The sequence below is a fragment of the Sesamum indicum genome, linkage group LG4 (genome assembly GCF_000512975.1).
Source record: "Sesamum indicum cultivar Zhongzhi No. 13 linkage group LG4, S_indicum_v1.0, whole genome shotgun sequence".
Taxonomy (NCBI): domain Eukaryota; kingdom Viridiplantae; phylum Streptophyta; class Magnoliopsida; order Lamiales; family Pedaliaceae; genus Sesamum; species Sesamum indicum.
Window position 1 is genome coordinate 9,291,430 of NC_026148.1, and position 25,478 is coordinate 9,316,907.

At 35.0% G+C, this 25,478-nt stretch overlaps 4 protein-coding genes and 1 long non-coding RNA gene across 5 annotated transcripts in view; 3 read left to right on the forward strand and 2 right to left on the reverse strand.

The window, feature by feature from the left end:
- The window catches only part of LOC105160679 (RNA polymerase sigma factor sigE, chloroplastic/mitochondrial), a 2,929-nt gene extending 2,751 nt beyond the window's left edge, over window positions 1-178 (reverse strand). Inside the window, 2 exon segments of the mRNA XM_020693528.1 lie at window positions 1-12; window positions 15-178. The exon segment at window positions 1-12 is cut by the window's left edge and continues 95 nt beyond it. Of these exon segments, the coding sequence (XP_020549187.1) occupies window positions 1-12; window positions 15-147 (145 nt within the window). The 5' untranslated portion in view covers window positions 148-178.
- Window positions 3,108-6,758, forward strand: LOC105160383 (probable WRKY transcription factor 30). Its single transcript, XM_011077727.2, has 3 exons — window positions 3,108-3,656; window positions 3,765-3,893; window positions 5,833-6,758. Exons 1-3 carry the CDS (start codon window positions 3,391-3,393, stop codon window positions 6,464-6,466), a joined length of 1,029 nt encoding a protein of 342 aa, XP_011076029.1. The 5' UTR covers window positions 3,108-3,390; the 3' UTR covers window positions 6,467-6,758.
- Window positions 7,167-9,943, reverse strand: LOC105160384 (transcription factor SPEECHLESS-like). The gene is made up of 3 exons (XM_011077728.2): window positions 9,069-9,943; window positions 8,129-8,692; window positions 7,167-7,363 (listed from the first exon to the last, which is right to left on the reverse strand). Exons 1-3 carry the CDS (start codon window positions 9,519-9,521, stop codon window positions 7,298-7,300), a joined length of 1,083 nt encoding a protein of 360 aa, XP_011076030.1. The 5' UTR covers window positions 9,522-9,943; the 3' UTR covers window positions 7,167-7,297.
- Window positions 15,362-18,341, forward strand: LOC105160385. The gene is made up of 4 exons (XM_020693414.1): window positions 15,362-15,544; window positions 15,815-16,412; window positions 16,571-17,696; window positions 17,933-18,341. Exons 2-4 carry the CDS (start codon window positions 15,839-15,841, stop codon window positions 18,114-18,116), a joined length of 1,884 nt encoding a protein of 627 aa, XP_020549073.1. The 5' UTR covers window positions 15,362-15,544; window positions 15,815-15,838; the 3' UTR covers window positions 18,117-18,341.
- LOC110011883 lies at window positions 20,613-21,471 on the forward strand. Its single transcript, XR_002286988.1, has 2 exons — window positions 20,613-20,956; window positions 21,056-21,471. It is a non-coding gene; the product is annotated as an uncharacterized LOC110011883 (long non-coding RNA).

The following is a 25,478-nucleotide window of genomic DNA, read 5'->3' on the forward strand; positions in this document are numbered from 1 at the left end:
TTTCCATTTCAGAGATGTATTTTTACTTCTATCGTCTTTGAATGATAATATCATTACTCGCCTTTTCGGTGAAGAGGCACGAGTCGAACACCTTGCGTTCAATCTCACGGGAGTTTGCGCAGCAGAAGAAACAGCCACAACTCCCATGCTCAATATGCGTGATCCAGAAAACTTGACTGCCAAACAAGAAAGCTCTCAATTGTCAACTTCTGCAAAGTGTATCAATCACAAATTCCAATACTTAATCAGATCATTGATCATTAGGATAACACAACTGGTACATTAGCTCAATCCAAAATGAGCTGAAACAAATTTTAAGAAACAACATACCAAAATACTGCATCAAAATGGAAGAACTTATCCTATTCTACATATGATCACTGATAAATAACGCGATTTTAGCTAAATGACAAGAGGATCACATAATAAAGCATGTAAAGAAAAAAAATATTCCAATTGTATGGAAAGCTAATGTCCAGTACGCATAGAACAGTACCTGAACGAGCGATAAAGAGAGTCCACGAAGCTGAGCTTACCAACGGGACACAGTACTCCGGCGATCAATCCAATAGGACGAAAAATGGTGGGAAAATCAGAATTCAAACTGAAAAGAAGATTTTCAATTCACCAAATAATTTATACAGCTTTGAATTTTGGCGGCATCGACAAGCTTTTCTGCTATAAATATCTACGGCTGCGAACTGGGAGCCGAATCCTAACGGCCAGCGAGCTTTCCACGTGGACTGAGGAAGAAAATGTGGTGACGTGGATATGCCGTAGGCTAGGATCATACGAGTGAAGTGCTTGCGTGTCTAGTTACTCTAGTAGAGAATGGAAGCATACGGGTTGGGAGATAATACGGAAGAGCTTATGGATATTGATCGGGAAACGTGGTTGCAAGCTATTGGGTTAAATATATGACTCAGGGTGGTGGGACCTACCTTGTGTTCATCGATAGGCTCGGAATCGAATCGTTGCCTGATTACAGCCATTTACTAAAGTCTTCTCGTTTGGGTTCGATATGACATGGGCCAAGAAAAATATGAGGCTTCAAAGACCCTAGCCCAAAACCTTATGGCAACAATTAGGCCCAACAGAATGGCCCAATCTAGCTATAAAATAATGCCAGCCCACATAGATATTCCCTCTGCTAGTATCCCTTATTACTTATATATATATATGTATGTATGTAATAGATATGCTTATGATAGATTAATGCCACTCTTAGGATGATCTTAAAAAAACAAGGAAACAAACATACCAACAATCCTCTCCATTTAAGAGAAGGTGAAGGAATGGAAAAGGCAAGTTAACAATTTTAATAGAAATCTTCTCTTCTCCCTCAATTTTGGAGCCTACCCCATCTCGAAGTGGAAAATTTTAATTTTTGATCGTATCAATTGCCCACGATATTTTAAATAAAGGATAATTACATTACCGTTCTTGAGTTTTAGTATAAAATTATTCATACTTTTCATGATTTGAAAAATTATAATTAGTATTTATTTTTTATATTACTTTCTATCTAACAAAAATATATTTATAATTACAATAAATTTTAAAAAAGTCCCTTATAATTTATCCTTAAAATTATTATGCATCTCAAATAATATTTATATTTATGAGAAATTTGATTAAAAAAAATTGACCGCGCCCTTTAAATATATCCCCTAAACTGGGAAGATGTGTCAGACCACGTCATCACAAAATTATTAGTAATATGAAAATTATATTTATTAATCATAGTCTACAGTCCAGCGTTGGGTACAGTACTGTTTCCTACCTACGCGTAACGAGGTTTGAAGATTCGATTCCCTTTCTCTTCAGTCTTCACAATAATTACTAGCAACTAAAGTCCGAATTCAGTAGAATCGCATCTTTCATCTCTGACTTCATCTTTTCTCTCCCATTCCCCTCAACCATACTAATATATACATACACAAATTCTGAATCTTGACTACATCGAAATGCATTACAACTATTACTAAAACAAAAAATGCAAGAAATTCTATGATATTGTAAACGAATAAATTATCCTCTTATATAAAAATATATATATATATATTTATATATTTTTTTAAAATAAAGTATTTTACCTCTTTAAATATAAAGGTAAATTATTCTATTTTAAAAAATATAGAGAGATATATTAAAATTATTTTTTTATAAATAAATAATTACGCATTTACAATATGATACGGGATAAATTGCATTAAATCTATTACTATAATACTCCTCTTATAATATCCTTATAATCATCAATCGCACACATAGTTGGTTTGGTATGGGAATGAATTTTTGGACGGTCAATCAACGGCCAACTTTTTTTTTTTTCCTTTGAATTTAATATTAAATATTAATATGTAATAGATTCTAACAATAATAACAATCATGTATTATTTGTCAACATAAGATAATTATATCTAATTAATATTATTATTAAAGTAGAATTATCCCACACATTGATAAAGTTCAAACCTACAATTTTAAAGTTATAGGGTCTCAATTTTGCCAATATCGACAGCTCGCAACTCTTACTCTTCACTTAATTTAGCTAGATAGACCAGAATGTATCCATATTATTTAATTAGGGATTATTTTGATGTTTTATTAATTCTTAATAATTGTAGCATGTTCTACTAACTAACATGTCAAATTAGGACTTCCTATGATCAATTAGTGTAGTGCAGATCTGTCTTTTCTTTTTTGTTGATTCAAACAGTCTGAACCTTTTACTGCAAATATATATAATATCAGCACAATATTAATTCTATATCAATAGAAAATTGAGATCGTTGTTTCTAGAACTTTTATGTTAAAAGTTGTTTGTGGGTGTGGGTAGGAATTGTAATTATGATAAGTTTGAAGGGGTCAGCATTTGACTTAATTTGCTAAAAATACAAATTCCTAAGACCAAAGACCAGTCTAGTCCACCCCAAACAACAATATCACTTGCTTCTATTCTACTTCTATTTTCCTCAGTCAAAACTCCATACTATTCTTCTTCCGCTCTTTGTTGTCTTTCCCTCCCTTTTCCCCTTTCAAACACTAACCCCCCACCCCCACCCCCACCCCCTCCTATATATATATATGCAGATATACAAAACATCCTCAACTCACACCTCATTTCCTCATCCACACTTGTTTTTCTTCATCAACTTTTCACATTTACAAAGAATTAGTTTTCATCAACTTAGAAATAATTGATCCACATCTCATCCTCCTCTTCTCTAATTATAATTTGCATGATTTCAGAAACTGCACAGCTAAACTATACTCCACAGGGAGGCAACTTTGAGCTTCTTAGTTTATTCTTCCAATGCTCGAGGTCGTGCTCGTTGTTTCACAACAATTTTAATCCCGTTTGAGTCCCTTTTATCCGGTTTGGAAATGGAGGGTTCCCCGGCGGATCTGGTGAAAGAGCTGAGTCGAGGGAGGGAACTGGCGGAGCAGCTGCAAATCCATCTCAATAACGTGCACTCCTCTTCCCACGAAGCTCGGGACTTTTTGCTCCACAGAATTCTCAATTCGTACGACCAAGCACTCTCCATGCTCAAGTTTAGCCGACCCGGTGGTTCCGAGGGGCCAGCGCTGACGGTGTCGGATTCTCCCGGCAGTCCTCACAGTGATGATTCCGATCAGGCTTCTAGGAAGAGGTTAATTTGGATATATTTCTAGATGTTCAGTTATATGTATGAATTGTAATTATGGTTATGATTGTGATGAGTGTAAATTAATGATGTTTTGTGTTTATGTATTTGCAGAAAGGCAGCGGAAAAGTGGACGGAGAAAGTGAAAGTGTGGGAAGGAATAGGAATCGAGGGTCAACTGGATGATGGCTATGGTTGGAGGAAGTACGGCCAGAAAGACATCCTGGGAGCAAAACATCCCAGGTCAGGAATTGCAACTGCATTCTAAGTTTTAATTATTAACAATCTTACATATCATTTGTCCAAATTCAATCTGAATTAAAATTTTCTTGTACGAAATTAAATTTATAATTATTATTAAAATAAATCAATATCAACACAACATTAAAATTTGAACCAATGACTTTATAGTTAGGGGACTTGATTTTACCCAATTAAATAAACTTTTCTACAACGTGCATATAATAGTTGGTTCTGGGTGATGGTACTTTAAAGTTTAATGAGGCAAGAAAGTTGTAACATATTATATTAGGAAATTAAAAGTGGAGTAATCATAGGAAAAAGCACAAGGTTCAGTTTAGAATTTTCTGAGAGCGCGTTAACGTGGACCACTATTCTTCACATTTACTCATAATAATGATAATACGCGCTTAATTAATTGGGCATGCATGTAGTATTAAAATTCGCAACTACCGCTTCCTTGTCCTTGTTCGAGTCTTGCTCAAACTTGTATTGAAAATTTTGACTGTTGCAGTAAATTTGATTTTTGCTTTTTTATTTATTTGATAAGTTTGCATTCCATTGTCTAATGCATAGGACAGAGTTCTTCTAAACCTTTGACATAGGTTCAAATTCCTGTCCTACGCAATTTATTTTTATCTATTTTTTATTTCGATAGCCAAAAATATTTTTGGCATAATTTGAATCTGAGACACTTGATTTACCTTTTAAGATAAAAGTGAGCAATTTCTTTATGTTTGTTCCTGAAGTACAAATCGATCCATTTGTTTCTGAATAATTTCTTTTAAAATGGTTTCTACTTTCCTAGTCAATGTCTTAATAGAAGATCAGGGGCAATTATATTTATACCCCTCATATATCGTTTTTTTTACACAAATCATCCCTGTCTTTTCAAATATTACAGAAACAACCTTTGGACGACTTTTAAAATTCAAAAATGCCTTTGTTGACTAGGTCAAAACTTTAAATTATTTTTTCAATGACAAAGAGCTCTTAGGGCGTTTTTGAAATTACCAAAAGGTAGAGAGTGTTAAAGTAATCCCCCTATACATTATTTTGATACCCCTTCTACCTTTTGATAATTATAAATATATATCCTGCTGATATTTTTATCATTGAAAAAATAAATTAAAGTTTGACCTGATCAACAAGGGCAATTTTGGGGTTTAAAGGCTGTTAGGGATAATTTTTATAATTGTTCAAAAGGTAGGGATGGTTTGTGTAAAAGAGCAATAGTGAGGGGGTTTAAATATAATTATTTTTTATAAATTTCAATCTTCAACAAACAATCGAATAAATTTATTAATGTCAAATATGTATAACTAACTGATAACTACTATTATAGTTGACAAAAAATTATAACTAAAGTAGACAGGAAAAGAGCATTTTTCGTTTCGTAACATAGGGTCATTTCACTTTGGTCCCATCGATTACGTGATTATTATTTTTGGTCGCGTATTTTTTAAAAAGTAGTACTTTTGGTCTCATGATATATTTACGTTTTAACGAAAAAAACCACGTGGTCGTTAAATGCATAGGACCAAAAGTGCTATCTTTTGAAAGTTATGGGATCGATCGTAATGTATGAGACCAAAAGAAAGAACGCCCTAATGGCTGCTGCTATTTTTTTGTTAAAAATATCTAACAAAAAAAGTGTCATGAAATCAAAAGTATTATTTTCTCAAAGGAGATCAATATTTATATATTTGATGGGATCGAATCTTTGACTTTTTAATCATTGGACCTTAACCCCGCTAATTAAATTAAACCTCATTAACAATTCAATGTAATATTATAGTCTTTTTATTTACTTATTTATTTTTTCCCACAAATATTATAGTCTTTTTATTTACTTATTTATTTTTTCTCAATGTGTGGGGTTTGAATTGGTATGAATTAGATTGTTGGACCCTTTATCATCGAAAAATTGTTGATTTTGCAGAGGGTACTACAGATGCACAAATAGGCACAGCCAGGGCTGTATGGCAACAAAACAGGTCCAAAGATCCGATGATGACCCGACCATTTTCGAAATCACATACAAAAGAAAGCACACGTGCAACCCACGTCCAAATTCAAGTAATACCATCAACCCATGCACAGCATCCATGCCCGACCCGAACCCACTTTCCCTATCCGAGAACCCGCACCAATTAGGAGCCCGGTCCGAACAAAACCAGCAACGTCAACCAGGTCCAGAACCACTCTTCAAGATCCAAACAAGTCTTAGAGTTATAACCCATGATTTAGGCACCGAGGAAAACCCACCGTTGGATCCATTTAACTTCCCTTCATCATCAACCATTAACCCCGACAATGTTATAGGAAATTATTCGCCTAATCTGTTGTCCCCTGCAGCATCCGGGTCGGATTATTACCCGATTTCGATGAATGTCACCAACGATAATTATACAGAATTAATTCCCAATTTCCACACGTCAGAGTCTGAACTCAGCCCAATTGTTGCAGCTGTGACTTCTGCCACCAACTCCCCTACCGTTGGTGCAAACTTCCCATTCGGGTCATCAGAATTCGACCCGAATTTTAGCTTTGGGAATCCGGGATATTATCCTTAAATATTAAACTCTTTTTTTCTTTTAAAAGGAAAGGAAAAGATATTGAATAAAGCTTAGACAAGCAGGTCGGTATTTAGCAAGAATTTTGTTCTCGTAAGACATGAGTTGGAAATTTAATTTGTTTGTACAATTTTGATATTTGCGTTAATTAAGGTTAATTAGTTTGGTTAGTTTCTTGCAGGTGATAGTTAGTGGACTGTAAGAAAGAGTAGAAATTAAGCTTTGTACCTCGTTGGCCATGGATTTACAACATCTTAATTCCTGTGTCGAATAGTAAGAATTTTGAATTTCATATTTTTCTTATTATCGAGAAAAATTTCAATTTAGTAATATAAATAAGGGGATAATAATCTTAATAGTGGACGAATCCATTTTGATGATTTTGTCCTGTAATTTTAAAAAAATTCACGCGTTAATGACAAAAATAATTGAAAAAATGCACCAATTAAAATGGTAACGTGCGTGTCATTATACTTTTCTAATTATTTGAGCAAATTCTGATAATTTTTGTCCTTAATACATGAATTCTTTTAAAATTATAGGATAAAATCTAGCATATTGAGTTTTCCACAATTTTTTTGACCTTAAGAAAAAGAGCCCTTATTAGAAACAAAAACATTCATGTAGGATTGCTAAAGAGCTGAATATGAAAAGGTTCACAGCAAGCACAAAAGTCACGTCAAAACACAAAGCAGCCATGTCTGATTAATTAATCTACGACTACATCCTTACTACATGTTAACACTAATTAAACAGCAGTGGTGGTTAATAGTTACTTTCCCACATTTGCTTTATTGTCGCATTTTCCAAGAACAATCGCGCTTCTACGTGTTAGCAGAATGTCTGCTGAATCTGGTGAGCCAATTCTTCCGCACTCAGCTGGCACTCTATTCCAATCTATCAAAACAAGCCAAGAAAAGGGTCCCATCTAATTAACTTCAAACAGCATTAAAGTAAACAAAATTTCGGTTGTGTTACAAGGATCGAAAATTCTAACTCAAATCAATTTTAGAATTAATTAAATAATAAATGTAATATATTTATATATAATTAGTATACAATTAAAAAAATAAATTAATTATATGACATGATAAGTATAATGTAATTATTATATGACTAATTTGATTCAACTAACATGATAAGTATAATGTAATTATTATATGACTAATTTGATTCAACTATTAACCATAATTTTCATACAAGAAGTCAAACAATAGTAGTACTTGCGGTAAAAACATGTGCGGTAAAAGGTTGTTTTCAAGAAATGTACATGTCAATGGCAGACGACCCAGTCAGTGAAATTCACAGTACATTATCGTTTCTTTTGAAAACGGGTTTTAATGATCAAAGCGACTTTGGGTGTATCATGTCGTGTTCTATCTTTGGCCCAGAATTTTCGTACTATTTCGAGCTTGTCAATTAGACCATCTCGGGGAAAACTATGTACTTGTCTTCACTCAGAAGAAATTTTTAAGAGAAAAACATGAATATATGCAGTTGTTCATGATCTGCTTGGATTTTTATGGAATCTTGTACTGTTTGACAGATCCAAGACATCAGCTATTGTCTCTGTGTGTGCTTGTGTGGGGTGGGGGGCGTTTGTATGCAGGTGTAAGTAAGAAAGATGAACTTAAACTGCATGCAATATTGCATAATTTGTACCTTAATTGTGAAAGAATTCAGCATCCTTTCATCAACGGTGTTGATGTTAACTTGGAGGATTTCGAGGGCACGTTCTTCCAGGGCAGAGATTATCTTGACAACTTGGCCGGGAATGCGATGGGAAACTGTCTTAAGCAGTAGGTTCGGGCCCGAGAACTTCACTTCAACTTCAGCTGCAGCTGATTTCGAGCTCGCCACGAGCTCATTAATGCTGTCAATAACATTGGAAGAAGTGGAAGAATTGCAAGGAGAAAGCTCGACCGGGCTTGAAAGAGATGGAGAATTGAGGTAGCCTGAAGTCTGCAGATTGTGCAGCCTAGGCTTGTAGGGGCTGCTAGGTTGGGGGGTTCTCGGGCTCACGGGCAAGCTCAATCTTGGGCTCAATGGTGGCTTCCGTGGGCTGAGGGGTGAGGGATGTGGCGAACGTCTCGGGCTTGAGAGGATCCTAGGGCTTAAAACATCGGTGTAGGCTTTTCGTTGCTTCTTGGCTTCGAGGGATTGTAGAAGTTGTTGTAACTCATTGATGTAATTGACTACTCCACCAATTATTGATGCTTGGTCACCCTAAGAAACAAGAGTACACATTACAAGATCGACATTGATATTACATGTCATATGAAAATCGGAATGTACAACCTCTAGTAACCAATTTACGACAAACCAAAGACATTATAACTATGTAAGACAAGAATATCTGAATTTGTTTTAGGTATACATCTGTAGGCCATGAGATTCAAGATAGACATCATGTCACATGAATCATTTACCAAAAGTACCACGAAATTTAGGACGATATAACGGTCTCATCCCAGATACGAGCAGCAATAAGCTAGAACACATTTTGCACCTACTATTTGTGCTACAAATGTCAAGATAAGTACAGGAAATTAACCTACTTCAACTTAAGCAGCAGCAAAAGCTAAAGCTGACGAGGACATACTCTTTTGACATAAAAGCAAGGCATCAACGAGCGAAGCACCGAGAGATGCTCGTTCATCTGCTTCCTCCGGTTCCTCTCCACCGTTATGTGAGAACTTCTCTGCTGCCCTTCATCCGAATTAGAAGCAGAAGCTGTTGCAGCATTCAGCTTCTGTCTCTTACTTTTTGGTGAAGCAGCTTCGAGCTCGGTCTCAGACTCTTGGAAAGCAGTATTGTAATAAGCTGATTTTTGGAACTCAAAGCTTTCATTTGATTCTTCTCCATCTTTTGATGAGGCTGCAGTTAGACCGGTTGCTGAGTTATCTCCCAGCGGGGTTGCTACCAGCTTACTATAATCAGAAGCTCCTTCAAAAGCTTCAAGAATACTAAAAATATCATCTGCACTGGAGAAATTAGTAGCATGATCACAGAAGTCAGATTCCTCGAAAAATTCAGACAAATTCTCACCATCCATTTTCGAACAAGAGTCAAAAAACACAACTTTAATGCTGCAAGAAGAGATTCAAGAAACGTCGACTGATTAACGAAGAAAGAAAAAAGGTGTGTTTGGCTTGTCTGGATATACCAAGAAGACAAAGCCAAAAAACAGTAGTAGAAGCTAGAAGGGCCCAAGAAATTGTTATATGAGCTGATTTGAAAGGGACCAAACTATCACCATCAATACTCTTTCAGAATTCAGATGGGGTTGTGGGCTTATAACTTTTTGGTTGTAGATATGGATGATTTTTAGAGACTTATAGAGTTGGATTTTGAGGGGGTGAGTGGGGTTGGGAAATATCACATGGAAATGTGAGAAGAGAGTGACATTGGAGTGGAAAAGGCTATGGGCAGATGAAAAGAGTGGGGATCCTTAGAGGGTTTTGTTCCTCAAGAGGAGAGACAGTGTGGTTTGTGGCATAGAGTAATGGCTATACCTATATAAATGACTTGTGTACCTTCTCAATTCTTGATAATGACGTATGTAATGGGAATTTAACTTTACCAATCAGAAAGGATTCTAATAATTAATTGGGATAAATTTAGGGTTGGTAATTTTTTGTCGGCAAAATTACATTTTTTATTCTATAACTATAGGCTGGTAGCACTTTTGGTTATATAACTACTTCTATTAATATATTTAGTCATTCTTTCAACAAATTTAGCTTTGAGCATTTTATATTTTGTTATTTTTATGGCAAATTTGGTCCTACGTTGACAATGTTGGTGATAAATAATGATATTTGCTCCAGTGGGAAGAAAACTAAAATTGTTAACACGTGACTAAATTTTTCAAAAAATGAACAAATGTGAGATGTTGTGTTCTAAATTCATTAAGAAATGACGACCAAATGTGTAATAGAGTACGTTACATGACAAAAAATACTAGTGTCTTATAATTACAAGACCAAAATTGTAATTCTGCTATTCTTATTTTACTTCAACTATACATGATTATTTCGACATTGAGTAGTGTTTCGTTTAGTATCTAGATGTTACATACATACAATATTTATGTTTCGTTACTTAAGTATAAAAATATTTATCCATAGACGTAGGTTATCACGATGTGTAATAAGTGCATATTACGTAAAATACGAGATGTAATATTATTTTACAATGAAAGCTATATATAACTAAGCTGTTTTCCTTGCTTCTTGATGAGTTTGTATTGTGCAAGGATGAATGAGTTACAGTTAGTATGAGTAGTAGACATTGAATATGGGTACAAAAGGAAGTATTTGTTGAATCTTCAGTGTTATTCCTGCATTCCCTTACCCATTTTTAATTAGGCCCTAAATGCGGAACTGTCGATATATGTAGTTATTCCGGCATGCAGCGCTCATGTAATTATTAAGATCATATCAACTGTAAAGTGCTATCTTTCACAGTTGGTGATGAATGCTTCAAATGAATTAAATAAGCTAGCCAATATTTATATATTAAAAACTGGTGGCAGCTTCAATGAATTAAATAAGACAATTGATTTTTGGTTGATGGATTCGAACGATTTGAAAAATGTATTTCAAATACTCTGACGTTGAGAATTTCGAAATCCATCACACTATTTAACAAAATTATATAATTCAAGTTTAGAGTTTTAAGTATTTTGAAATTCTTTGAATCTTAAATTATCCAAACAAATTCAGAGGATTCATTAATTACTGTGAATCTGAAATACTTGACTTCAAGTAATTAAATCAATACAAACGCAGTATTGGTTAACTGTAATTAATCAATTCATTGAAATTCAAGATTTGAACATGCATGCATACGTCCCGTTATCAATTGTAATAATTTGCAGACTGGCACTTGGTCTGCCTTCATCTCTAACATGCGTATATATACAAGCAAACAACAAGAAACTTAGAGCATTAACAGTCCACTGAAAAACAACATTAATCCTATGAGACCATGGTAAAGTGACTGCCAGTGTACTGGTCTAACGTACGTACAAGTAAAGCTTGAAACATGAATCTATTACAGCAGTAACTTAAATTCATCAAAAACGACAAAGTAGTACATTAAAAAATATATACCCATGTATATATATGCATGTATGCATGTGTATGTGAGGGTGGAGAGTAAATTAAGGGCGATGGTGATGATGATGGGGCAGGAAGCAATATGCGCAAGTTGTGTGTGTGAGGAAGGGGAGGTTGGAGAAGATAGCTAGGCTTTGAATGAGCAGACACGGCATGTCCGTGCCAACCCCGATCTTACATTGTTTTTCGAATTCATTTCACGTATCAATTTCATGATTTATTTTACATTTACTCTCTTTCACAGTACGATTCTGCATAATTATTACATATGGACTCTGTGTGTGTATGTGTGTGTGTGAGAGAGAGAGAGAGAGTCTCTTGCAGTAATTAATATAGGTAACAAGAGCAACTGGTGCTGGTGCTGCATGGGAGTGCGTTCTGAACGAAGAAAATGACGTCAACCTGTTTGTGTATTTTTATCCAACACATTTTCTAATTGGCAATTTCTCGAGCTTTCTTTCTACCTTGGAATATATATCCTTTTTCTTATTACCTTTTCTCTTTCTTTAATGTCATCTCAAGCTGGTTTATGTTTAAGGTACACAGTAATTCTTAAGTATGCAAAGATTTGAATACTTTGCCAGCGCAGAGTGGCCATTAGTTTAAGGCAAATTCTGACAGGAAACGGACACTTCGAAAATGCCATTTATGAGGATGAATGATCCCCTGTTTTCTATGACATCATCATATCCCTTTTGGAACTTAAATTAAGTACTTTAATTACATGCTATATAGGAAAGTTTTTATTCATATCTTTGATCCAACTGTATACTAATTATACGATAAGTGTATTGTACTCGTCATATAATTAATTTAAATTTAATCGAATCGAGTTGGATTAGAATTTCCCCAGCTATATATGGGCCAGCCCAAGCCAATTTTGAAACCCAAACTATGGTAGGGAAACATTGGTTGATGGTGCATGGCTTGACCCATTATGGACGGACATGTGGACCTTAGAGGTAGGATGGGGCATCATTAGGGGGGATTCTTAGCATCGTGTGAGTACTTTTGCTATTATCTCGATAGCCTGAGACTAATCAAGTGCATCAGGCATTGTAGAAAATGGTGGACGAATATCGATGGTGCTCAATGTCAATGTACGAGACGGTCAGGTGTTGTGCACATGGATAAAGCCCGATAGGATGTTAGATGGTTTGTGTAGGACGGCCTAATGGTGTGTACACTATCGATAGGTTTTAGCAGGCAAAGGCCAAGGCTTGGTGAACAACTGCAGGCTTAGGCAAGAGACAACTCAAGTAGGCATGTGCGGGGTATGTGTAGGTAGTTTTGTTTACCCCAAGACAACTATATATTACATAATAGAGGGTAACTGCTGATTATTCCAAAAAAGTTGAGAAATTTTTAGTTGGTTTCTTAACAATTTTCCCACCTGTTGGGGATGCCAACTGCAGCACGTTGTCTCTTATACAAATCTTCCTAAACTTATACATTCTGGGAGAGTTGGTAAAGAAAATTGTAGGCAAGCATACTTCTTTGAATTGAAATAGAGGAATAAAAGCAAATTAAGTTGTGCGTTTTGCGAGTAAATTCGTATTGCCTTTTATGACAATTGCTTATGTTTTGACATATTGCATAAAATTGTGGAATAAACCTCACTAGAACACGAATTCTATACACTTATATACATATGTGTGGGAAAAGGGGAGTGGCCTGCCGGAACCAAGTCTCAATAACGGTTCTTTCAATCAGATATTGCAATACTCGTAAGACATATTAATTGGTATGCGTGGGACAAAGTTGGAAACGAAGGGGGTTAGTAAATGTGGAGGGACCTCTACCCTCTGCTTTCCCAACTCCTCATTCATTTCACACCATTTATTAAAGAGAGTCCCAAGAAATGTATGATGCATTGTCTTGCATTATTAATACATCACTGCTAAATAATGACTCTTCTCTTCCACCAATCCCTCGCCTCCTATCAGTTGCACCGTTAGCAGCTCGATTCCCGGCCTCTGCCATACCTCCACAGTCCCCCCCCCCAACCGGCCCCACTTGTTTCCTCGTTGATGTCAAATAATGTGAATTAATAATCAAATTTATTATTTTATGAATAAGTTTGAAATCACGAGTTCATCAGATTTATTACTCTATGAATAAGTTTGAAATTATGAGTTTAATGTTACTAGCACTTTTATCACTCTTAATTCTTTATTTATAGCAGCCATCATATTACATTACATACGCATGCAAATACATGCATATTCCGACATTTTTACACACTCATATATATATACATAATTGAGGAGAGAGAAATGAAATGAGAACTGAAATTTAAATGCATGAATATTCAAGAATGAGAGACAATTACGAAATTGCAGGCTACCTTAAATGCGTGGTTAATTGATGTATCTACCAGAGGCAGAGGCAGAGGCACGGCAGCGTTAAAAGCAGAAACGCGAGTTTGGTAGGCGGAGGCCCCCTTTGAAAACAACACATGGAAACCACACAACTCTCTCTTTTATGCAACAAACCACATCATCACCCACACACACACATATATATATGTACCTACTTTGTTTTTGGCTGTTTGCAGCATAATAATCTGGACAACGTCGCCTGTTTTCTTCTGCTTGGCGGGATTCGCTTTGTTTCTTCATCTTTAATTTTGTCGACTGAGACAGACAGTGACACCGTACAAATCTTTCTTACTTTTGTTGGTAATAAGGTTATTTAACTCTTCCTCCTATTACCATGAGTGAGAGAGAGAGAGAGAGTGTGATGGAGACTGGTGAGGGAGAGTGGTTGGCAAATTGTAAATTAAAGCACTTCATGTATAGATTGGCCCACATAATTTTTCAAGAATGTCTACTTGTGTTTTTGGTCCCTTCGGCACTTATAATGATCTTCAACCAAAGTTCATTTTTCAAATTTTGCTTCCATTCAAATTCAAATAATTGGACCATTTTCCATATATTGTGATTCTACTTTTTTCTCTTGATATAGAAAATTTGGATAATTTCGATTTCAGCCACTGCAACAAATTGGGTATTGTATTTCTTTAGTCGGAATACTGATAAATTATCTATTAAATGAAATTCAAGATCATTTAATTAAAAGAACCGCTCATATTGTAATTCTATTAAAATCAATAATATCCAATTCACAATCATTTAAATTTTTAATACCATAATTCTTACAAGTCACGCTACCTCCTCTCTTTGGACATTGATCAAATCTATTGTACTGTGTAAAATTATCTCATCATTAAACATATATTTCACTAGAGTTGATATCTCACTAATTTCATCTTTTTCAGTTTCTCTCTTTTTATTTTTTTAAAAAATTTTAATATCGTCCATATAAATTTATACCTACATAATCATAAATTATTAGATTACCATATCATGACGATATCATATGTAATCCAATCATTGATAACTTGTGTATGTACTAATTTATATAAATAAAAAAATAATAAAATTTGAAATCATGTTTCATACATATAAAATCTGTACTATATCAATATTAAACGTTACAGCAAGAACCCATGAACCTCACATCTATAACATTTTGGTTATGAAGATTTTGGTCATATCTTATAATGTTGTACACTAAAATCAATTTTTCGAAATCCCATTTTATTGCAATTTCAAAAACTATTTTATCCTTTTCTTTATTAATAAATTGAATTATATATGTGAAAAGGTAAAATAATACCCCATAAGCTTCAAATAAAAGAGGCAGCATCATTAATATTATAAGATTATTTAATTCATAATTTATTTAAATTAATTTATAGTATAAGATTTTGATCTAATTCTCTGAAATCTATGCCCAAATTCGACAGATCGACGCTAACAACATAGTGTAACTGACAAATCTGACAATAGCAACCGGTTCATATTACAAATCAGATAAACGGCACCGGTGGTGGGCCACGTCGTTCCATATCCGCTGCTCTTAGGGATCTTGCGTCCCACTTCTTCTCGTCGTAAGTTCTGTGAATTCCATATTCCCGTTCGTAATTGTGTTTTTCTGAAGAATTGGTTTAATATTATGTTTATTTATAAAATGTTTGGTTATTTTTCGGTTCACACAATTTTCATTTCAATTTTGTGTGAATCTCTGCCAGAGATTTGGGGAAAGTTACTTTATTTGCAGTTTTCTTGCTTCGATGCAGCGTTTGGTTAGATGGGTTTCATTTTAATTGCTTAAATTCTAACAAAGTTTTGTTCTTTTTCGTTTATGTTTTGCTAATTAGGGTTTATGTTTTTGGAATGCCGGAATGGAAGTTGATAAGAGGAGAGCATCGTTGGAGACAGAAAATAAGGACTTTGTAGATAGTGGAGTGGTACTGAATAAAGAATATGAGGGGTGCATTAGGTGTTTGGAATTGCAAGATAAATTAACAAAAGCTAATGATAAATGTGGACTTTTAGAAATAGGTATGGGGGAGAAAAATGCTGTAATTGAGTGGCTAGAGTGTAAGGTTGGTTTAATGGAACTGAAAAAGCTCGAACTTGAGGATGAACTTAGAGTCTTGAAGGAAAGGAACCAAGAGCTTGAGAAGAGCAATGGAAATGGTGAGGAGGAAGACAAGGTTACACAGTTGATGATCGAAAATAATGTTTTGGAGTGTGAGAAGAGAAAGGCTGAAAGCGAGGTTGAAGTTTGGAAAGTGAAATGTAAAAAACTGGAGTTGCAAGTGATGGAGTTGGAGAAGAGACTGTCTGCAGGAATGATGAAAACGGGTTCGGGTTTGCCCGAGATGTATCAAGCCAAGACAATTGACCTAGGTGGTCCATCAGTTGTGCGGGCTGAAACCGAAAATAAAGCGAATGAGGATAAGGATGCAACAGGTATTCTTATTGCCAGAAACATATGCAAATGAAGTTCAACATTTAGTTGGTACATAATTTGTACATTCCTTCATTGTTATATCTATCTGCTTAGTTGCTGTGCTTTGGATTTGGGCATATTGCATTTCATAGTCTTCGTGTCTGCTCTTCTTTGGCAGGCAACCTTCCAGTTAATACGCCATCGTCTATGCGGTATATAGGTGGTGATGTATTTAAAGGGCCGCCCCAAAATAAATTAAAGTCGAGAGTTAGAAAATGCTTGGACTTTGCTGCAGACCGGAGGCCACATAAGAATATTTCTCCCTCAACACCAGGTGGTAGACCTCCTTTTGTTCTACTTGGCATTAGTGACAGCAGCGATGATCTTGACACTACTGATGTGCATTTACCCAATGTTGATAATAAGGGAGGGAAACAGATCTGCAGTTCAAGTTCGACCAATGTTGGTTTAGGAATTACTCTTGGTGAAAAGGAGTTGACCTCAAAAGATAGGTGTGCAGCAGTTGTTGAACACCAGATAGATGAAGTGGAAACCATTGGCTACATTGGGAGACAGCCATATATTCCAACGTCTAAGAGGAGAAAAGTTAGGAGAGGAGTTGCTTATATAGTTACTAGCGAGAGTGAAAACGACAATGATGACAATATTCCAATTTGTAAACTTAGGAGTAAACATCTGTCTGCACATAATTCAGATAATCTCCAGAACAGAAGATCTGTGGATGATTCTTGTTCTGGGGACAACCGGAGGGAACTTACTCCTAGGCGACGCTTAATTAGAGTGGGAAATCTTGAACATAAAGGTGTTTCAGGAAAATGTTCTTATAAAAGCACAGGAAGCCAAAAAAGTATAGGAATCCCTGAAAAAATGAGTGACATTGTGTGTGAAGATGATATAGAAGAGGATTATTCAAGTAGTGAAGGTGAAAGTTTGGGCGGATTTCTTGTTAGCACCTCAGAAGTTTCAAAAAGTGATTCCTTCTCTAACCATGAAGATCTGTGTGAAAATCTTGACACGCCCTCGGGTGATTGGTCATGTGACTCAGAACATGTATCTGAGAGTAGTATGGAGTATGATGAGGTCATATCTGGTCTTCGAAGGGGGAGAAAAGACAAAATGAAGTGGGAGTATGAAGCAGATATGCTTGCTGATTTTGGTAAACGCCCTGAACTATGCATGAAGGCAGTATGTGCTCTTTATCGCCAACAAACATCTGAGGAGAAATCTTGCAAATCAGCTATACTCCTTAATGGACGAGGGTTCAGCCAAATTCATGCATTTAGGTAAGGTTTCTATGTGTTTATATTTAGTGTCTGGATATCAGTGCAATATATGTCATTGACTGTTTTATCAATAGTATTAGATATATTTGGTATCTGATCTAACCGTTGCTTGTTAACATTAGAAACTTGATCTAGTTTATTAATTCACTCCAACAATTGTTTCTTTGTAAGCTATGTCACCTGCGGTTATGGATTGATCTAATCCAACCCTAACATTTCTTTTCTAAATTTTACAGTGGCAGTGCCTTGGCTGAATTTCTCACTGATGGAGATCCGCATGGTGATGTAAAGAAGTCGGTGGAAGAGCTGAAAGAATTCGACGTGAAGGGGGTTGAGCAGTGCAGAAAATTGGCAACACACTACTCTAAGCAATTATTTGAAATCTACAAGAATGAAGAAGACCCCTTTTTCCATCCTTAATGAGGTTTGGCTTCCGTAGAACATGGTATGTAGATATTTCCCAAATGGTTCCGCAACTTAACTTATTATTGCTCCCTCCAATGTATATATCTTCTTCTCGACCATTTCTATGACTGGATCACTTATATCAGAAAGCTTTTGTGCGAAGGCCTCTTCTATTTTGACATGTAAGATTGAATTCTAAGTTTCTTCGGTCATTTCGACCAGTATAAGCACCCTTCTGTTGTACTCTTGGATCCAAGTGGTAACCGTTGCTCACTATAGACCTGTTCAAGGTTGAGTTTGTTAGAGATATTTAAACTTCGGATTAATTGCCTGCATCAAAATTTTGGCTTGTTCTGGTATCTTTTGTCATACTAAAATCTACTTTGCTTTTTCAAGAACTGATGGATCATCAGTAACTTAGAAATAAATTTTTCGGACTTTTATGTTTCTTTGACAACTTCTGGGACATCTAAGAGACGTGCAACCTTGATATCAACAGTTCTTTCTTATGTATAATTAAAATATAATAGGCAAACAGTTGTCCAGAATCAGCCCTGCTATCTCACCTAATAGCCGTACACGTGGAATATTAAGAAGAGAACCTTTATATACTCAACATTATAGGTATACAATTTGGGAAAATGATAGGCCAATTATTCCAACATCCCAAGAATATTTTGCCACGATTCTCCAAAATTTCCTCCATGTTTATTTGACTAATTAATCCAAAGGCCTAATCACTTCTCGTGTAGGCTGCACTCATATGTGAAATATTCTTGAGAAAAAGATCTTCAAGAATTCATTTTCTACACGCAAAGCCTTCTATATATAACACAGCCCCAAACATTTCCATAGAATCGATCAAAAACAAATAAGTTGTGAGCATGGAGTACTCAACCTCAGCAGAGCTGCTGAAAGGAGGCGGTGACAGCCGCCAGCCGGGAAAAGAGAGGTGCGGTGGCCACGGTATCTACTTCCAAATGCCTCTGCACTATCCCAAGTACACAGCAAAAGACTATGAAAGCATGCCCGAGTGGAAGCTCGACTGCCTCCTCTCCCAGTATGGGCTGCCGGCCATTGGCACTGCTGATCAGAAAAGGTGGTTCGCCATGGGTGCTTTCCTTTGGCCTCGCTACAATCACACCACATAAATTGTATACTTTAAGCATCCCTCTACGGTAATATTGAGGAAAAGTGTGACAGAAGATCAGCATCGCTTGTTCGACATCTGGAAGTAAGTGTGATGGAAAATCCACTCTGCTTGAAAAACTCTATAGTCTACAGTATTTGAGAAGTGCTGAAAGAGTTCAGTTCACCAGTCTGCCATTTTTGTTGATTGTATGATTTTGCGAGCGTTGTTGTGTTGGATGAATGTCGATTTGAGGTTGTACATCTCTTGATCATTTAGGGAATTTTCTTTTGCTTTATTTTTTTCTAATTTTTAATTGAAATATGAAATTTTCATTGATTGATCGATCGTTCCAAATAGAGTATATTAACCTGTCAGTAAAATAACTTAAGGTATTATATCTTTCAATCTAACTCCAATATAATTTAAAAAAGCCTGTTAACGTGAATTCATAAGTTTTCTAAAATATTTTGTAATATATTCCAAAATTCATAAGATATATTGATAAAACTTTAAAAAAATAAATTTAATTTACAAGATTCAAAATAAAATATTGGGAATTTAAAACATCCTTTGAACCGGAAAAAGAATATCCAGTTTATTTTTAAATTTTACAACCCCATCAATTTAAATCACGATATCGTTAAACTTTTTGATTAATTTATATGTAAACACTTATGAAAACTTATTTTAAAAATAAGATCTAACATTTTCTCCAATAATATTAAATACACATATATGAGCTTATTAATATTTTTTAAATAAGTTTAATCCGACCCTCTTTTCCTAAATAATGTCTTTCACAATTATTTCACAAATCAATAAGCTATAGTTGAATTATTAAAAAAAAATTCTTAATAATTAAGTTTTAATCTAAAAAATACTTGCACTATTTTCAACAAGTAGGGGTATTTGTAAATACTTATTTTAAGCGCTTATCAATTTACTGCTGATAATAAATTAAAAAGTGTTATTATTTTATATTTTTTATTTTTGAACTGTTTAAATTAAATTAATTTTAGTCAAAAGTTTGAAACACATTTCTAGCAACTTATAAATATTAAATTCTTTTTCCCAAACACTCATATTTACAAATATTCATAGTTATTTCCACCACAAATATAGAAATTATTGCAGACACCCTCAGCATTATAACATCAAGCTTCATCACATGTTTACTTTTCTGTTTAGAATGATTCATTATAACTGGTAATACTAATTTTTTTTAAAAAAAATAGAGGCTGAAAATTTCTCCGACATTTTTAGAACTCCCAAAATAATCACAGATTGATGGCAACAATTGAAATGCATCAACGAGAATAACGGTCGTCCTCTTCTTCTTCTCCACCCCATTCATCTATAAATATCAATCCCTCAACAAAATCAACATCCAAAAGAAATTAAAATTAATTCCAATTACTTGATCGAAAAGGCCAAAAAAAAGGGAAAAAAGCGTGCTTAGGATCCTCTCTCTGCGGTCGGCCACCGGCTTCTACCCTTCGATCCGCCGCAGAGGGAGTGAAAAAATATTCTTCATTTTCTGATCATCGCATCATAACTACTGTGGAAAGTAGTTAAAAATAAAATAAAATGGAGATGATCGGCAGAGCTTTGGCGGCGATTGTCGTAGTGGTGTTGGCCGCCGCCGTCGCTTTCCCCTCCGTCGCTGCCTCCTCCGATGTCAAATCATTTGCACCCGCACCTTCCCCCCTCGCCACCAGCGATGGTGCGTTGTTCTATACCTAACCTGATTTTATACAATTTAAAATACGGTGTTTTTGATTGGTATTTTCGATCGATCATCTTCAAATGTTTGTTCATACAGGAACGGCGATAGATCAAGGCATAGCATACGTTCTAATGCTGTTGGCATTGGTGCTCACCTACATAATTCACTAGATTTTCCGATCTAACGAATTATTATCATAATCTCCAAGAAAGAGCGCATCTAAAAATTGATCATTGAGGAGATAGAGAGAAATCAGAGTAGAAGAAGTGGAATCAGTACACATTTTCCGGTGGTCCATTTTTGGTTTACTCTTTTTTGGTAGAATTCTGTTTCTCTTTTTTTTTTTCGGTAAATAATTCTGTTTCTCTTTGGTGTGGGTGTGGGTTTGGGTTTGGGGTGGTTTCTCTATTCATTTGTCAGTCTAAAGTTAGATATTTCTTTTGGATTTTCATTTTCTGAATGTTAGATGGTTTTGTAATCTATTTTTATCAACTAGTATTAAATTACTTTTCTTTTTATGTGTAATTTTTTAGTATTTTTGGGTCGGGGGACGTGTGTGCAAAATAATTTAAATATGACTCTGAAATAATATAAAACATAAAATATATAAAGGAAAGTGGTAGAAAATAACTCAAATTGGGGAGAGAGAAAAAAATTTAACATTGGTTCCAACTAAATAAAAGTGATCGACAGTAAAAAATAAGTGCCCCATAGTTCATTTTCAACTATACCTCGTCTGATAGGGTTTATTCATAGTTTTTTCTAATTTGAGCTACTCATAGTTTGTATGACAAACCAGTAACTTGGTTTTATTTCTAATTTTAATTAATGTACCTATGATAAACACACGTTATTATGTTACTATAATATTTAAAAACAAAGGGTTTCTTTTTATGCATATAGATAGAATATAAAATACCTAACAATATATTGTTAGCAAGACCTATATATAGGCCCATTTATTTACTTGGATTAGATTGGATAACTAGTCTTATTCTAGAAAAACGGTCATTTGCTTGTTTGAATGGGATTCGGGCTTATATATTAGGCTGGGGTCTATTTACCTGTTTTACTTGAATAACTCATCCACCAAATTAAGTGGGTTGAGTTATCGACTAGGCTAGTCCATTCAGACAAAGATTTGAGATATCTGTTTTATACAAATTTTATGAGGACAATTTACAAGCCTATCCTCGTCTGCTTCCCACGTGCACTAATCAAACAAAATCAAAACTAATTGTGAAGATTGGGTTAAATGTAATTTACCTCCTGTGATATATGAAGTGAGCAAATAAACTCTTATGAAAAAATAATTAGCAAAGTATCATCTGTATTTTGAAAAATAAAGCAAATTACCCCCTATCAAAACTATTAATAGGGAGGTAATTTGCTTCATTTTTTTAAACACATGAGATAATTTGCTATTTTTTTTTCGCATAAAGTATTTTCCTCATTTCTCATATCACAAGAAGGTAAATTACAATTTTTCCTGTGAAGATTGTTCGGATATGAAAAAAGACTAAGCCTCTGGAGAAGAAGAAGAAGATGTCCACTTCTTTTTTTTTTTCTTTTTTCTTTTTTTTTTTGTAACTTTGAATTGGGGTTTTTGTTTGACGTCTATGAATTTGTTCTTGAAAAAACTCTTCTAGTTTGTGTAAACTTTACAGTTTAAGGTTTACTTTGTTCCCCTCGTCCTTGTACCTGGCTATGATTTGTTCTTCGATTGTGGCCTTGATGGAGACCAGAAAATGGGGAAGAGACCTGCCCGCTTGTGTGCTATCTAATTGTTGGTCGCAATTGTGGCACACTCAATTATGTATGCACAATTAATTTTATTTCATTCCTCTAGCATTCAATAATATATATAAGTATATATGACACACTTAATTGTAGTCTTTAACAAAATGATATATGCCTCCACAATTATAGCATCTGAAGTCTTTCTTCGAATTGTGTTTTTCAGCACTCTTTTTATTTTCAGAATATTAGACCTAGATGAACTTCTTCCTCTACTTCTACTTCTACTCTTATTGTGTTTTCTGAACTTATAGTTAAAGTTCCTGTTTTTAGTTCTTCCTCTAACATAATTAACTTAATTTTGGTTTTGGCTAGGTTGATTTGTCATTTCTTTACTTTTGAGACCACTAATTACAGTTTCAAGATTGATATTATCCCAGCCATACTTAATAGCAGCTTTTACACCTCCGTAAGATACTGGTATAGCATTTAGCAATACAATGGGTGAATACTCATCTATGTATTTTTCTCTAGTTAACTTAATGTCTTGTATTAATTTAGTAAAATCATCATGATTTTCTTCAATAGTTTTAGATAAATCAAGCTTATATCTAAAAAATAAGCAGAAACAATTTGCTGGGAAGAGAGGTTTCAGTATAAAGTTCTTCAAGATTTTTCCAAAGTTCTTTAGCGGTATTTTGTTTACCAACTTTCCTCACAGAATCAGACAGATTTAAAATAATGGAAGAGTAAGCATATTCATCGTTTTCAAGTCTTTTTTCTTCAGAAATATTTTCAACATATTTGCCATCAATGTCTTTAAACACCTTTTGTTGTATCAAAATTCCTTTCATTTTCTGTTGCCATATTGAAAAATCATACTTACCATCAAATGGTTGCAGGTTATATCCAGCCATTTTTAAAAAATAAAATCACAGAATATAGATAAAAAAAATAAAAGCAGAATATTGAGCACAATAACTGGGAGCCTTAGCTACCCCTCAAGCCAGATACCCGACGACTTCAAAAGCCTGACCAAGTGAAGACAGTGGCAAGATTTTTGGGGTAAGGGAATAAAAGTAAAGGTAATAGAATACTGGAGATAAGGATAGGAACAATATTACCGTTTTGTGGCGAATGAGCCAGAGATTTAACCCGGGGCTCTGATACCACTGTTGGGTATAGATCAGTCACCAGGTCTAGAGGATATTACAGATAAAATAATAATTATTACAGACCTTATGGCTTTATTGGCAATAAAGAAGTAAGACGCATTGGCTAGCAGATGGGGATAGAAACGCCAAATTTTTTCATGTATATGCGTTGGCTCAAATATGGTGGAACACTTTGACTCGGCTGTGCGATGAAGCGGGAGAGTAGAAAGAGAGTGAGACATAAATTTCAAGGGATTATTCTTCAGTGTTTTGTAACATTTTCTGCTCTACTCAACCGACAAAGTCCCATATAAATGAGTATCTATCAGCTATCCAGCCTCGGGTCACAGCGGAGATGAACCTGTCATAACTGAGCATTTCACTACTGCTGAGGTGAAGCAAGCTGTCTTTAGTATGTTTTCTCTTAAGTCCCATAACCAATTGTTTTGGGAATGCGTTTGGTGCATTTCATGAGTGATATTTGGGTTTACAGGCGACGAGTGGGAGATCTAGGGGGGAACTGTTTAGAGGTATACGTGATAGGTTGTGGGATCAAGTTAACTTATGGAATTCGAAGTTACTCGCACAGGTGGGTAAAGGGGTTCTGATTAAGTCGGTACTACAGTCTCTATCCACGTACGCCATGTCATGCTTTCAATTACCTAATCACTTAATTCGCCAGTTAAAGTATGCTATTGTTGACTTCTGGTGGCATTCGAGGGGTGAGAAACGCATTCATTGGGTAGCCTGGTGGAAATTATGTTGGCCTACGTCGCAGGGGGGTTTGGGGTTCTGGGGTTTGAAAGATTTTAATTTAGCATTACTTGCTAAGCAGGGCTGGAGAATAATTACTCGATCGAATGCGCTATTGAGTAGAGTGTTATGGGCAAAGTATTTCTGACAAGGGACTTTTTGGGATGCAACGTTAGGTAGTGGATGGAGGGAAGCTTAAGTGCTATTAGAGAATTACCATAATGTACATTGCAGGCTTACGTTCCATTAGTGTCTGGATGGATGTAGAGGGTGACGGGAGTGTTGCTTGATTAGTTAGGTGTCATGGGTTTTTCTTCTTGGTGTTTCTTCTATTTTCAGAACTGTGACTTATTCTGGATGCTTTTATTTTATGAAATTCATCGCCTTATTTTCCGAAAAAAAAAAGCCACAAGAAAACTGAAAAAATCGGGCGGCCCTTGACTAATTGTAATCAAAATGCCAAAAATTTCAATGTATATTGGGTCAACCTAATTAATCATGGATTAATCCAAAAACTACTAAATAAGTCATAGGGTTATACCCGGTCAATAACTTATAGTGAACATTGTCTTAACAAATTAATTTTACATGATTAACAATATAACATATAATTCTATTAATTAATTGAAATACACTTTAATTTTTATTTAAAAATTTATAAAGAATTAAAGACAAATATTTTCATTAAATATTAATAATTGAGAATAAAGACAAAATAAAAAAATGGAATTGATTTTCTAGAAGCCAATCTGTAATTACAATTTAACGGTCCAATTTTCTGACCATTGAGAAAATCCCGCCGCACCCATATAAAAAAAAATTTATGATGAACAACAAAATAAGAACAGAAGTACAAGGTAAGTAATGCTGGAGAA

Excerpts from the sequence above, each read along its gene's own strand:
- LOC105160384 (XM_011077728.2), bottom strand. The coding sequence starts at position 9,521 with ATGGATGGTGAGAATTTGTCTGAATTTTTCGAGGAATCTGACTTCTGT. Across the intron at positions 8,693-9,068 it reads CTTGCTTTTATGTCAAAAGA|GGTGACCAAGCATCAATAAT; the intron begins GTATGTCCTCGT and ends CTTGTTTCTTAG. Across the intron at positions 7,364-8,128 it reads TGAATTCTTTCACAATTAAG|ATTGGAATAGAGTGCCAGCT; the intron begins GTACAAATTATG and ends TTGTTTTGATAG.
- LOC105160383 (XM_011077727.2), top strand. The coding sequence starts at position 3,391 with ATGGAGGGTTCCCCGGCGGATCTGGTGAAAGAGCTGAGTCGAGGGAGG. Across the intron at positions 3,657-3,764 it reads GATCAGGCTTCTAGGAAGAG|AAAGGCAGCGGAAAAGTGGA; the intron begins GTTAATTTGGAT and ends ATGTATTTGCAG. Across the intron at positions 3,894-5,832 it reads CTGGGAGCAAAACATCCCAG|AGGGTACTACAGATGCACAA; the intron begins GTCAGGAATTGC and ends TTGATTTTGCAG.
- LOC105160385 (XM_020693414.1), top strand. The coding sequence starts at position 15,839 with ATGGAAGTTGATAAGAGGAGAGCATCGTTGGAGACAGAAAATAAGGAC. Across the intron at positions 16,413-16,570 it reads TGAGGATAAGGATGCAACAG|GCAACCTTCCAGTTAATACG; the intron begins GTATTCTTATTG and ends CTTCTTTGGCAG. Across the intron at positions 17,697-17,932 it reads AGCCAAATTCATGCATTTAG|TGGCAGTGCCTTGGCTGAAT; the intron begins GTAAGGTTTCTA and ends TAAATTTTACAG.